General features: G+C 60.0%; 2 protein-coding genes across 8 annotated transcripts; both read right to left on the bottom strand.

Annotated features, from left to right (window-relative positions):
* Positions 1 to 73: 73 nt before the first annotated feature.
* Positions 74 to 4699, bottom strand: ELMO3 (engulfment and cell motility 3). Of its 5 annotated transcripts, none has more exons than XM_059904160.1 (20): positions 4397 to 4696; positions 4214 to 4254; positions 4043 to 4115; positions 3796 to 3846; positions 3414 to 3583; positions 3230 to 3329; positions 2976 to 3127; positions 2816 to 2894; positions 2640 to 2690; positions 2432 to 2554; positions 2211 to 2342; positions 2007 to 2108; positions 1794 to 1902; positions 1549 to 1685; positions 1285 to 1448; positions 1053 to 1165; positions 854 to 958; positions 667 to 749; positions 499 to 585; positions 74 to 411 (listed from the first exon to the last, which is right to left on the bottom strand). In XM_059904160.1, exons 1-20 carry the CDS (start codon positions 4472 to 4474, stop codon positions 199 to 201), a joined length of 2163 nt encoding a protein of 720 aa, XP_059760143.1. In that variant the 5' UTR covers positions 4475 to 4696; the 3' UTR covers positions 74 to 198. The 5 variants fall into 5 exon arrangements, with proteins under 5 accessions (XP_059760143.1, XP_059760145.1, XP_059760146.1 ...); XM_059904161.1 differs by having other exon boundaries at positions 307 to 395; positions 4397 to 4699; XM_059904162.1 differs by lacking the exons at positions 3796 to 3846; positions 4043 to 4115; positions 4214 to 4254; positions 4397 to 4696 and having other exon boundaries at positions 3230 to 3324; positions 3414 to 3503.
* A 210-nt stretch (positions 4700 to 4909) lies between these two features.
* Positions 4910 to 11497, bottom strand: E2F4 (E2F transcription factor 4). 3 transcript variants are annotated; one of them, XM_059904165.1, is made up of 11 exons: positions 11302 to 11496; positions 10776 to 10885; positions 10473 to 10634; positions 10103 to 10146; positions 9328 to 9389; positions 8806 to 9103; positions 8114 to 8311; positions 7966 to 8013; positions 6198 to 6245; positions 5940 to 5984; positions 4910 to 5836 (listed from the first exon to the last, which is right to left on the bottom strand). In XM_059904165.1, exons 1-11 carry the CDS (start codon positions 11434 to 11436, stop codon positions 5721 to 5723), a joined length of 1266 nt encoding a protein of 421 aa, XP_059760148.1. In that variant the 5' UTR covers positions 11437 to 11496; the 3' UTR covers positions 4910 to 5720. The 3 variants fall into 3 exon arrangements, with proteins under 3 accessions (XP_059760148.1, XP_059760150.1, XP_059760149.1); XM_059904167.1 differs by lacking the exon at positions 7966 to 8013 and having other exon boundaries at positions 11302 to 11495; XM_059904166.1 differs by lacking the exons at positions 4910 to 5836; positions 5940 to 5984; positions 7966 to 8013 and having other exon boundaries at positions 6004 to 6245; positions 11302 to 11497.
* Positions 11498 to 12085: the final 588 nt, after the last annotated feature.

The raw sequence follows: 12085 nt of genomic DNA, 5'->3' as shown, positions 1-12085 counted from the left end.
CCTCATCTCATCTGCCAGCTAAGCTTGAAGGCAGGCTTAGCCTGCAGGGTTCAGAGCTGGCTCAACACATGTCTAAGAGCCAAGCAGACTTTATTTCTGCTGCAGCCTCTGCTGGTCAGGGTGCCTGTGCTTCTCCCCACCTCCACCCTTTGTGGCCACCACAGTGGCAGCAGCTGTGGCCCTTGGCCAACCTCGCTGTCAAGGTTCAGCGATGCTGCAGTCGTAGCAGAAGTTGAAGTTGGTGGGGGGCGGGGGGACGGGGGGTGGCTGCTCAGGGATGGGCACATTCTCCAGCTCCAGCAACCGCAGCTTGGTTTCCATGGTCAGCAGCTGCTCCAGGTCCAGCCGTGTCTGCTCACTGCCCATGGGACTGCCCAGCAGGGCGCTCAGCCCATCTGTCCACAGGTGGAACTGGGGATGGGGCCATCTCCATGAGGGCCTTCCCGTCTCCTCCCCTGCCCGTCTGCCCAACTCTGCTCAGCCTGCCCGGACACTCACCTCCCGTTTGGATGGGGCAATGAAGTTGAGGTATGCCTCCTCCTCCCCGTGGTCATAGCTGACTGAGAAAGCTAACTCACAGACATCCTGGGGAAGCAAGAGAGCCAGGAGCACTAAGCAGGGGGCAGGGGCGGGCGGGAAGGAGCCCCTGGTCCCCACTGCACTCACCTTGTTCTGCTTTCCCGAGCCCTTCTCCCGGACGTGGGGGCAGTCCTTGCCTGTCAGCAGTGCCCTGATGTCGGCCACAGGGACTGCAGGAAGAAGGTAGGGCTGACCACTGGGACCCCAGGCGGTCCCGGGGTGGGGCGGCGGTCTGGGAAGAGCAGGTGTCTGACCCCCACCCTGCCCTCCTTACGCTGCTCAGGCAGGCTCTCGGGGGCGGGCGGGCTGACGCCCTCCTCCACATCCCCATACTGCAGCACCTTGTGGTTGGGGGACAGGCAGCAGAACCACAGCTTGTCTGTGGGCAGAAAGGGGAAGAGGGAGGAGTGATGAGAGGGACACGCCCTGACCCCAGCCCAGCCGCTTTCCAGCCCCACTGCCCACGCAATGACCCTGGCGCCGTCGGCTGCTGATCTTGCGGAAGAGTGTCCCCTCGCAGAGGCGGAGCAAACGCTGCTGGCGGATCAGGCCCATGAGCTCTGGCTTCAGCTTCTCCCGCAGCTCCCTGGGGGAGGGGGGGAGGGGGCTCGCTGAACAGGACGATGACGACCTGGGCCTGAGCGAGGCCCAGGGGGCAGCAGGGAAGGTGGGGGCTAGGACTGGGACCCATCCCCACCAACTCACAGAATGGGAGGGGCCAGTGTGCCTTCTTGATGCAGCCGCTCTGTCTGCCGCAGGCGCAGGACCTCCCCGTAGGTGAGCGCGTTCACCTTGGTTCGGAAGAGCTCCAGGGAGCTGGGCTTCAGGGCCAGCGTGCGGGCCAGCTGCTCCCGTACCACTTGCATGACCTGGGGCCACCCCGAGCTTAGCTCAGGGCCTGAGTTCTGGGCCCCGACCCAGAACAACCCCCTGCCCTGGCCCAGGTTTCCCTGTTCCCGCCCTACGCACCTTGTCAAAGTCTTCCTGAGTGGCCCGCATCTCCTTCCAGGTCTTATTCAGCAGCTGGATGCTCACACAGAAGAGCTCATGGAAGCTCTGGTCTTGGCCAAAGAACATGGGCGAAAAGTCCTGGGCAGTTTCGGAGCCTGGAGCGGGGGGGCAGGAGGGGCTCAGGGAGAAAGTGTGTGCAGCCCCTGGCCCTCTCTGCCCTTCCGTCCCCCGTTCCTGGACACGCTGTGCCCAGTACCACTCACAGGGCTCCCCGACATGGAGCAGTTCACACAGCAGCACAGTCAGCTGGATGCTGCTCCGGGCAAAGGGACACTCGTGCTTGTCCTCACGGCTGCTGTTCTCCAACACAAACTGGGGTGGTGGGGGCACAGGACGGGGTGGGGAGTCACGACTAAGGCTGTGGAGACCCCGCCTAGGTGGCATCCTGCCGTATCCCACCCCACCCTGTCACTGACCCGGCTGTAGGCACTGGGCGCGTGTCTGGAGAAGTAGAGCATGTTGTCCAGGGCCAGCAGGCCAGGGGGCACGCGCTCCAGGTCCTGCGCAGGGTTGCTGTTCTGGGGGAAGGGGGAGAGGCAGCTGAGGAAGGGCCCAGCCCTCTGGAACAACAGCAGCCCCGGGTTGAGGCAGGGGCAGGGAGCTGGATAGGGGTCACTCACAGAGAAGCCCAGTTTGCGGAACTCGCGGGCACAGAGGGAACGGCGACGGTCAGCACTCAGCCCAGTGCCCAGGGACTCCCCCTCCGGTTCAAAGGCAGCCTGACGCAGGGCCTGCAGCTGCTCCCGCTGCTCCTGGGGTCATTGTTGGAGTGGTGTTAAGACTGAAGATTCAAGGCCAAGCTCCAGCCGTCCCCAGCCTCGTGTGCCCCAAAGGCACCTACCTGGCTGTAGGGGTCCAGTGGCGTCCGCATGCGCGGCTCCAGCAGCCCCAGCGTAAGGGCCTGCAGTACGTACAAGTGGTGAGCCATCTCGTCGCCCAGTGGCGCTGCGCTATGGATGATGTTCTGGAGAACAGCCAGTTCATGGGTGTGAGCGTGGGCTCACGAGGAGAGGAGCGGGGAAGGGTATGCCTGGCCTGGTCCTTCCTACCTTGTAGATGAACTGGCGAAGGTTTCTCTGCCACAGGTAGTCAAGCATGTGCTGAGGTGGGTGGGAAGGGGACTCAGGTGATTTAGCCCCACCATGAGCACCCATCCTGCAGGCCCACTGTGGAGCACAGTGCCCACCAGCTCCTCCCCCCACCAATCCAGCCACTGGTTGGACACCTTACGTTCAGCAGCGCTGGCTCCCTGCAGCAAAGCTGTCAGCAGTGCCATGGCCTTGGTTTGCAGCTGCTGGTTCATCCTGAGACAAGAAGAGGGCTCAGCCGGCCATCCAGGGTCCAGCCCCGCTCCACTCATCTGTACCCCACCTCCAGACACTTACACCTGTAGGTGCACCAGCAGCCTATCCAGTGGCACCTCGCTCTTGACCAGCTGGCCCAGGGCAGGGCTGCTCAAGGTCACACTCTCCAGCAACCCCAGGGCCAGGGGCTGCACAGATGCATCCATGAGGTTCATGTTCACATAGCACACCACCTTTAGAGGAGCAGGGGTTGTCACCACCTCAGCACCATGGAAGGCCAGACCCTGACACCACTCCACTGCCCCCACCTGTTACCCCTAGAAAAGCCCACCCACCTTCCTAACAAAGGGGATGCTGAGCGTCTCCCAGGACACCACGCCATGCTCCATGAGCTCCAAGAAGGCCCTCAGTGCGAGGGCCAGCACCTCTCCTAGGCTGGGGAGATATGTGGGGCTGAGAGGGCCAGACCAGGACGCCCAGCCCCACCATGTCCACCACCCACCACAGCCCTGTGCTCACTCGTCCCCATCCTCAATGATGGAGCCTAGTCTCTGAAGCCCATCACGGCTGATGACTTCCCGGGTGAAAGTCATGTCTGGGGCCAGCAGGACGAGGTGCCGAAGGGCTTCCCGGCGCCCTTCACAACTCTCGCTCTGCAGCCCACGCAACAACCGCTCAGCCTCAAGGTCCTGCCAGGGGTGGGAGCAAGAACAGAGGTGAGGAGGTAAGGAGTGGGAACTGGGGATGTGGGGACTTGGGTGTCCACTAGGTGGGGCACTACTGGGCTGGAGCTGGGGCTAGGGCTGGGGCCTCCAGACCTAGGGCCCAGGTGCCAGTGGCGGACAGAGAAGAGGCATAGCAGAGGGGCACAGAATGAGGGCAGGGTCAGGAGGGGCATTACTGGGGCAGTACTGAGGCACAGGATGCTGCCATTCTTGATCTCCGTGCGGTTCTGGAAAAGATGGCAGAAAATGGAGAGAAGTCAAGAAGGGCTCTGAGGATTGGTTAATTGGGGTTGTCAATAAGGGAGGATTTGGGAGTCAGTAAAAGAAAGATCATGTTCCAGAGACTGGGACGATGACTCTGAGTCAGAGCCAGGTGGGTTAAAGGGGTCGCAGAGTGGAATGTGGGGCGGAGAGGGGACTCACGTTCTCAGTGATGTATCTCCTGTGCCCATCAGCAAACTGTAGGGCATAGCGCTCAGAGTGAGGCAAGCTCCACCTGCGGGCAGCAGAGGCTCAGCGAGGCGGGTAGGGGGCGCCCTCTCCCTCCTGCCCTCCCATCAGCCACCCCGCTTGCCCCAGCAGACCCGCACTCACGCGTCGCACACCTCCTTCAGCACAGCGGCCAGGGGTTTCGCCTACAAGTGGAACAGTCACTCACCGGATGGGAGTGGGAGTTGGGGAGGAGCCTGGGGGAGGGGGGGTGTGGGCTATTCGAGGGGAAAGGGGCGACCCGGAGGTAGGTGGTGGGGTGGACGGAGGCCAGACAGTCCGGGTGACCTGGTCCAGCTGGATGAGCTGCGGGATGGCGTCGCGCATCTGGACGGCGATCTTCACTACATTCCGCGGGGGCGCCATAGTCTACCCGAGGTGGGGTCCTCTGTACTTTCCAGATGTGCGACTTCACGCCAAGGGCACACCTGGTCTGAAGCCCCTGAGGACGAAGGTGTTCCTCTGCCCGAGACTTGGCTCCCGTGGCCCGCACTCACAGCCCAGGCAGGCTCCCACTCCCGACAAGGCGCTGCGGCCTTCCCAAGGGAGCCAGAGCCGAGGCTAGTTCCTAGTTCCGGGTTGGAGTCCCGGGGGTAGGAGGGTTGGAGGGCGCCTGCCCCGCCCCGCCCCGCCCCGCCCCCGCAGAGGCGGCCCCGCCCCGCCCCAAGGTGCGGCAGGTGGGGGTGGGGAGGGCGGGCTGTCAGCACCGCCACACCTTTTCCAGAAAGTTGACCCGCCCGTTCCCACCACCAATCCAGCACAGTCCCAGGGAGGGTCCCTGAAAGAACCAGATCAAAGACAGCCTTAGGCATGGTCTTTATTCACTTGGACACTGTACAAATATTACAATTTCCTTTTGTTGCAAAAAGTATAAAAATAATCTTTATATAGGAATCCATTCGTTACTGCAAATCTTTCTAAATCTCTGCAAATGGCTCTAAATGAGGATAAATGAATAAACAAGAGGGGGACTGCGGGGCAGAGGGAGGCCGGGCCAATCCTCAGGGACTCTCCCGCCCAGATTCCTAGCTAGAGATCTCCATTACTCCTGTTAGCAACCTGCCTGCCCCAACAGGTTCTCAGGGCCAAGGGTCCAGCAGAAAGGGGGCACACGAGCGGTACAGAAGGAGCTGTGTGATCCGCGTGGGGAGAAGTGAAGGAGGCTAGGCTAGGTGCCGGCAAGTGCCCAGCCCCACTCCATGCTTCCTCCTGGAGGGGGAGGGGCTGGCAGGTACAGGGCAGTGGGGCTGGACACGCTGCCCTAGGAGGGTGACGGAGGGTCCTTGGATCTGTGCCACTGGGTGGCAGCTGAAACTGAACTCTGGGAGGGCCGGGGGAGGCTACCAGGTAGGGGAAGGCCCCCAAAAAGGAGCGGCAAACACTCTGGCTCCACAGCGGAGAGGGCTAAGCCCCTATTCCCTGCTCTCCCAGCACAGAACAGGTGTTGGTGCAGGAGTGGGACTTGTGGCCAGAACTGTGCAGTGAGGGAAGGCTGGGGAAGCCAGGAGTCTACGGCTCTCAAGCTGTGCAGGGGTGGGGTGGGGGGAGGTCCCCAGGCAGCCCCCAGGTTAGACAGTCTGTGTCCCAGCCACAAAGGGCATGCCCCTGTCAGTCAGAGGTTGAGAACAGGCACATCAAAGAGGTCACAGACACCTTCACTCTCATCCAGGTTGTAGATGTAATCGTGGTCTCCAGGGGGTGGAGAAAGGCGGAGGAGGGGTGCAAACACTGCAGAGAGCAACAGGCTGAGGCCCCAGGGCCAAGACCCCACCCAGCAGCCACCCAAATCCTGCCCACACACACTCACCCCCCACCTGCCTGGGCCACCTACCTTCTGAGGACATCAGCTCCTCCAAGAGCTCTGAGCTCATGCACTCTGGGGATGGAGGGAGAGCTCAGTTACATTCTGGCTCCCGCCTCTCCACCCACCAAAGCACATGAAGGGGACCACCCAGCCACCCATCAGAAACTTTACCCTTTGCCCAGGTACCGGGCACAACCATAAGGTCCTCAGAAGGGCAAGAAAACGGCCCTAACCCCCAATGAGCTGTGCCCCTCACCCCAGCCCCAGGGAAGAACACAGCCCTACCTCGAGTGGGATCAAAGATTTCTGACAGCTCTTTGGGGAGCTCCAGAACTGAAAGACAAGAAAGCCATGCTCAAGGGCACAGAGGTCCAGCCTGGTCCCACTCTAGCCCCCACTTCCCCAGATCCTATATCACCCACCCAGGGGCTCCATACAGCTGAGATGTCGGCCCTGCACCAGACCAAGCCAGCCCTGTCTGCAAGTCTCCCCTACCAGACCTGAATTCCTCGGTGCCAAAGGACCACTGTAGGTAATCGGTACAGCCCTTCTAACTCAGTGGTTCGGGAGAAGGGCAGCACACCCTCTCCATTTCTGGGCTCAGAGTACATACCCTGTCTGATGGAGGATACTCTGTCTGATGCAGGATGCCCTGTCTGACAGAGGATGTCCTGTCCATCCCTGCCCTTGCTAAGCACCTACCTGGTGCCAGGCTCAGAGACCACAGCCCAGGCCAGGTCACCTGGCAGAGGAGGAGGCACTCTTAAATAGGGGATAGTGCTACAGGGTGATGACACTGCTACAAAGGTCTAACCAGGAGGACACACATGGGAAACAGAGGAAAGGAGTGCTGGAGCTAGATCACAAGGGATTTCATATGCCAGCTTTAGGGGCTCTGGTTTTATCCAGCAGACCTTAGGGAGCTGTTAAAGGTACTTTTGTAAACAGAAAAATGCCAGTCAGGCTGTGTTTCAGACAGATTCTTGTCAGTCGGGGTAAAGAAGATGCTGAAGAACTTAGGATAGAGGTGGCTGGCAGCGATCCTGAGTGTTAGGATACATGAGGCCATCCATGGGGGATGTCTGCAAGAGAACTCACTTAGCTGATGTGGGGTGGGGAGCAGAAGGAGGGAGAAGGAGATAGAGCTGGAGTTGACACCCAGGTGTCAGGCCTGGGTGACTAGGGCCAGTGGTCGGGTATGCACAGAGGTAGAAATCCAAGTTTCAGTTGAGGACACATGGGAATGAAGTGCCCACTGGATGTGCAGAGGAAGGCACGTGGACACAAGAGGTAAAGTTCAGGCAAAAGGCCTAGGCAAGATGGAGGCTGGGATTCCTCTACCCAGAACTGGGGCCCTCCACAGGTGTGGAATGCGCCAGAGATCTGGGAAGCCAGATTTAAAGGAATGCCAGGGAGAGGTCAGAAGAAGAAGCCAATTAAGGGAGAAGAGCCAAGAGCTGACATCATTAATGCCAAAGGAGAAAAAAGAGCATCAACACAGAGCAAGAGAGCACCAGAGCAGATCAGCCTAGAAACCTGCTGGAGCTGGCTGTCAGAGCTGGGCAACGTATCAAGAGTAGCACTGGTGTAGCATGGGGTGGGGGTTTGGGGTCCTGACTGCCGCAACCTGAAGGCTGACTAGGGGACCAGGATATGGAGTAGAATGGAGATGACTTTTACAAGGAGTCCAAACACAGAGGATATAGGGAAGAAGAGAGAGAGAGACACAGGCGATGAAGTGTCATTTAACGAGGAGAGACTTAGCAGTGCTTGAGGGCCGAGGAGAATAAGTCCTGGAAAAAGCAAACACTCAAGTCACAAGATGGAGAGGAGACACCAGGCAGATGACACCACCTCTCCTAAGAACATACTGCCCACCTTTGGAGCCTGAGGGCCATACCACAGCCCGTTCCCCAAGAGAGCGCTCACAGCTTCCTGAGACCGGGCTCCAAGGGGTGGCAGGCAGGGCTTGAGGGAGGGCCAGGGAGTTCTGTGTCAGCCCAGGAAAGGGGCAAAGGGGCACCAGCGCCAAGCCAGAGGCCAGGCTCCTCACCTTGGCTGGCAGAGCTCTGGTTGATGGCAGGGGGCTGGCCAGCTTTGGCTGAGGAGATAGGATAGTTAGGTTCCAAGCCCAGTTCTGTTTCTGACCTGGGACTGTCTGAGGCTGGGTTCTCACTGCTGCCAAGGGGACAAGTACTCACCACCTGTGGGGTCTGCCTTGATGGGCTCAAAGGAGGTAGAAGGGTTGGGTCCGGATGAACTGCTATTGCTGCTGCTGCTGCTGCTGCTGTCCAACAGGGCAGAGGACTGCAGCGGCCGGGTGTCCAGTGCTGTCAGGCCCAGCGGGAGGGAGCTGAGCTCACCACCGTCCTTGTTATCGGTTCCAGGGCCAGCACTCACTGCAACCACATCCCCCAAACCCAGTCACTTGGGGACAGGAAGCAGGGTATTGAAGCTGGCCGTGCTAGAAGCCACAGCCAGGATGATCAGCGCCCCGGTTCCTAGGCCCAAGGAAAGTTAGGCACTGCCCATCATTCCCAAAAAGGTAACATGAAAATTAGTCACTGAAGGAGACAAGAGCATGAAGCCTGCAGGAGGGAGACTCACGGACCTGGCCGCTGTGACCACACTTCAAGAGGGGTTGCCAGGGCAAGTGTGACACTGGCGGATCTGGGGGAAAACTGCCACCACTAATTCCCCTTCACACAGTCAGAACTTCCCTGTTAACAAGGGCCATTCGCTGGACTAGCAAGGAGAGGCCTGCGGGATGGGGGAGCAGGAGAAAGAACCCCACAGGGTCCCTTCCACTCTGAGTACGGCATTCCATCACACAGAGGTACTGCCTCTTGGGCCCCAGAAATCACCCCATCACCACATGGCCATTGTGCCTCACCTGTGAGCTCAGCGGCTGGACCGGCCACCCCCTGGGCTTCGGTGCTGCCGGGAACAGGGTTGGGGGTGGTCACCTGGGGACTGCTTGGGCGTGAGGCATCCTGGGGCGGGGCCAGAGCAGGCTTGGGCAGAGGCGGAGGAGTAGAGACAGCAGGTGGGCTCTGGAGCAGATCTTCAGGTGGCGGCACAGGCACCGCCACAGGTGGTGAGCTCCATGCCTCCTTGTTCACCAGCAGCACCTCGATGGGGCCACTTACACTCTTCAGGTGAATCTGGTACTTCTTCTGCCCATTGAGGCCCTACCGGTGAGGATGCGGGGTGGAGGACAGGTGGAATTGGAAGCAGGCTCGGCTCCTGCCTGACCCTGGGCAAGGGCCAGTGTCCTCTCCCACCCTAGGCTGCCCGTTCTCCTAGATAACCTCAAACCCCAGGCCTCCCCCTACCTGCCCCACCCGGGACTTATCGGGCTCCACAGCCAGCACCCGCCCTCAACCAACCCCGCATGGCTGGGCTGAGCACCCACCTCTGGGATGGGCACCTCCAGGCTGGTGCCCGACGGGGCCCGGATGGCAAGGAGGGTGTCTCCTAGGATGACAAGGAGAATGGATCAAGGCCCACGGGCTCAATCTGAACTGAGAGTGGGGTGCCTATCCCTTAGAGTAAGGAAGGAGATCATGGTCTCTGAGGGGCTGGACAGTAGGCTGGGACAAAGAACTAAAGCTTTTCTCCTCCTAAGAGCCCAGGGGTCAGTAACCAGAAAATCTGGGTTCAGACACATGGAGCAAAAGATTGCTGGCCACGGGCATCTCACTTGATTGACGGGGCTGCTCCCCAAGCGTAGACGTTCTAGCCAAGGCCAACATCCCTTCCCCAGAACCAGGCTGGGAGATGCAAGATGAACAAGAAACAGTTCCTGTACCTACAAGGCAACTAAACTAACTGTAGGTTGGAAGTGGGCACCATTGCCCCCTGCATACAAGCATACATGAACATGCAAATACACATTCTCCCTTGTATGCTTCTGTCACACGTAAGAAGCCAAACCTAGGGGACGATGCAGGTAGGGGTTGACCCAGGGACCCAGCCCAGGATTCTTGCACCCTCTCAGTACGGTTAGCCTCCATAGGGTCCCAGTGACCCTCAAACCCAGGACTTACCCTGTCTGGTTCTTCTTTGGGCAGGCCCCAGGAACCCTCTTAAGAGACAGAAATCTCTTGGGCACTGAGTCCAGTCCACTGCTCAGGGCTGTGGCTCAACCCATCCCCACCCCCGTCTCCCCCTACCCAGGCTCTGCTCACCAGCAAAGCATCTGCAGATGTCCTCATGAGTCACGTAGGCCAAGGTGTGGGGGTTAAGGAGAACGGCTGATGCCCTGCCCGTGGCGACAGATGGCTGACCACAGAGAAGACCCAGCTCTCCAGCAGAGGTCTGACATATATGCTCTCAAAAAAAGTCCTGAGGCCTGGGGTCTACATGGGGAGGGATCACAGTCCAAGACTGGTGGGCGAGAGGCTCTGAGGAGGGAACCTGAGGCTAGAACCTCCTGGAACCAGGAGCTGCAGGACCACCCTCCCAAGAGGAAAAGGGACTAGGGGACCACAAGCAAACCCAGCTGGACTAGAGGGCCCCTCGCCCACTCCCCTGGAGCAGGGACTGCCAGGAGGATATCAGCTGTTCTGCACGTCCTCTGTGACGTTCCGGATGCTCTGCTGCACCCACACCTTGTGCTGGTCTAGTTCTTGCTCTCGCTGCTGCAGCTCCTCGATCTCTGCCTTGAGCTCAATCAGCTTGTCCGCGATCTCCCGGGTATTGCAGCCAGGCCCCACGCCCCTGAGCCCGGGGAGTGGAGCTGAGAGGGGCTGCCAGGAACTCTGGGTCCCACGGCCCCCACTCTCTCTTGCACCCTCCACCCCACACCCCTGACGCTTCTGGGTAGGAGATCCCGTTGCCCTCCCTAGTGCCCCCACTCACTTCCACTGGATGCTATTCTTGGATTTTTTCTCGATCAGCCCGATACCTTCCAGCACGTTAGTAATGTCATAAATCCGCCGCTTCTGGCGAACAGCTAGGGTGTCAGCTGCCTGGCAGGCAGAAGAGAGTGGGGAATGCTCAGCCCCACTCTCAGGTGAGACTTGGTCTGGAGTAGTCTGAAAAGGGGGTGGCCTTGATTCCAACCCTCCTCCCAGGCACTACAGCAGCTCGGGACTGTGGGGCGGGAAGAGGCCTGGCGCAGCGTGAGCTGATGTTCTGATGCTCTTCTCCCCACACCTGCCGGGGAGGGCCACGAGGACCAACACCTGCAGCCCCAAGCCTGGCACATAGCTGACGCCCAATGGCCTCGGCCGAATGAATGAAACAGCTCCCGGCCTCCCTCCTGTGAGAAAGCACATGGATGGCGGCCTGCTCTGAAGGCTCAGCTGGGCCGCCCCGGGGGTTCCCGCTACCGGCCCAGGCCTGGTCCACCATCCCCCCTGTCGCCCCTTAGCCCGGGCCTCACCAGCTTGAGGTCAAGCACGCCGTCCTTTGCCTCCTGCAGAAGCGACACGAACTTGGTAGTGAGAAGTCCCAAACTCTTCTCGTGCCGGCTTGGTGTGCCCGGGGGCGGCGGCGCCTGCGGCCCGGCCTCCGCCATAGCGCCCTCCCGCCACCTCCCCTCAGCCAGGCCAGGCCAGGCCGGCGCCGCCGCCACTTCCGCTTCCGTTCCTGGCCTCCAGGCCGCCGGCGCCAGCATCGCTGGTTCCGCTTCCGCTCCGCGCCCTCCCAGGGAATCCAGCACTATTCATCTCTGCGAACACGGCCGAAAAACTTCGGGGACCATCAACAATTGTCCAACCGCCGAAGAGGACGAAAATAACCCCAGGATCCCCGGAGACCAGCGTTGTTGAGGAAGGATGTGGAGGAAGTCTTTGGGCAGCTCCGGTAGCAGGGAAGGAGGAGCCACTGGAACCTTACGGGCTGGCCAACCTGCCCCAACTCCACTAACTCTACCCCAACCCTCATCTCAGGAGAGGAGACTGTGCTGCCCGATGAACCCAATGTGTTTCCCCAAACCTGCTCCTAAAGGCTGCCCCACTGTCTTGGGATCACCCATCCTATTCCTGTCCTTCACTTCCTGCCAAACAGCAAGCACTAACTACATCTAGCTTGTCCACTTGTCTCCATCCCCACTCTCTTTCCCTGATCCCAGCCTCATCTTTCTCTTGTCTCCACACAGCAGTACTCAAAGGCCATGGGATTATAACCACTTTTCAACCAGTGCAAACATGTTTACCTATGTGTAA

Source organism: Balaenoptera ricei, chromosome 19, assembly GCF_028023285.1.
Source record: "Balaenoptera ricei isolate mBalRic1 chromosome 19, mBalRic1.hap2, whole genome shotgun sequence".
Lineage (NCBI taxonomy): Eukaryota > Metazoa > Chordata > Mammalia > Artiodactyla > Balaenopteridae > Balaenoptera > Balaenoptera ricei.
The sequence above is the reverse complement of the archived record's forward strand: the minus strand, read 5'-3'. Positions and strand labels throughout refer to the sequence as shown.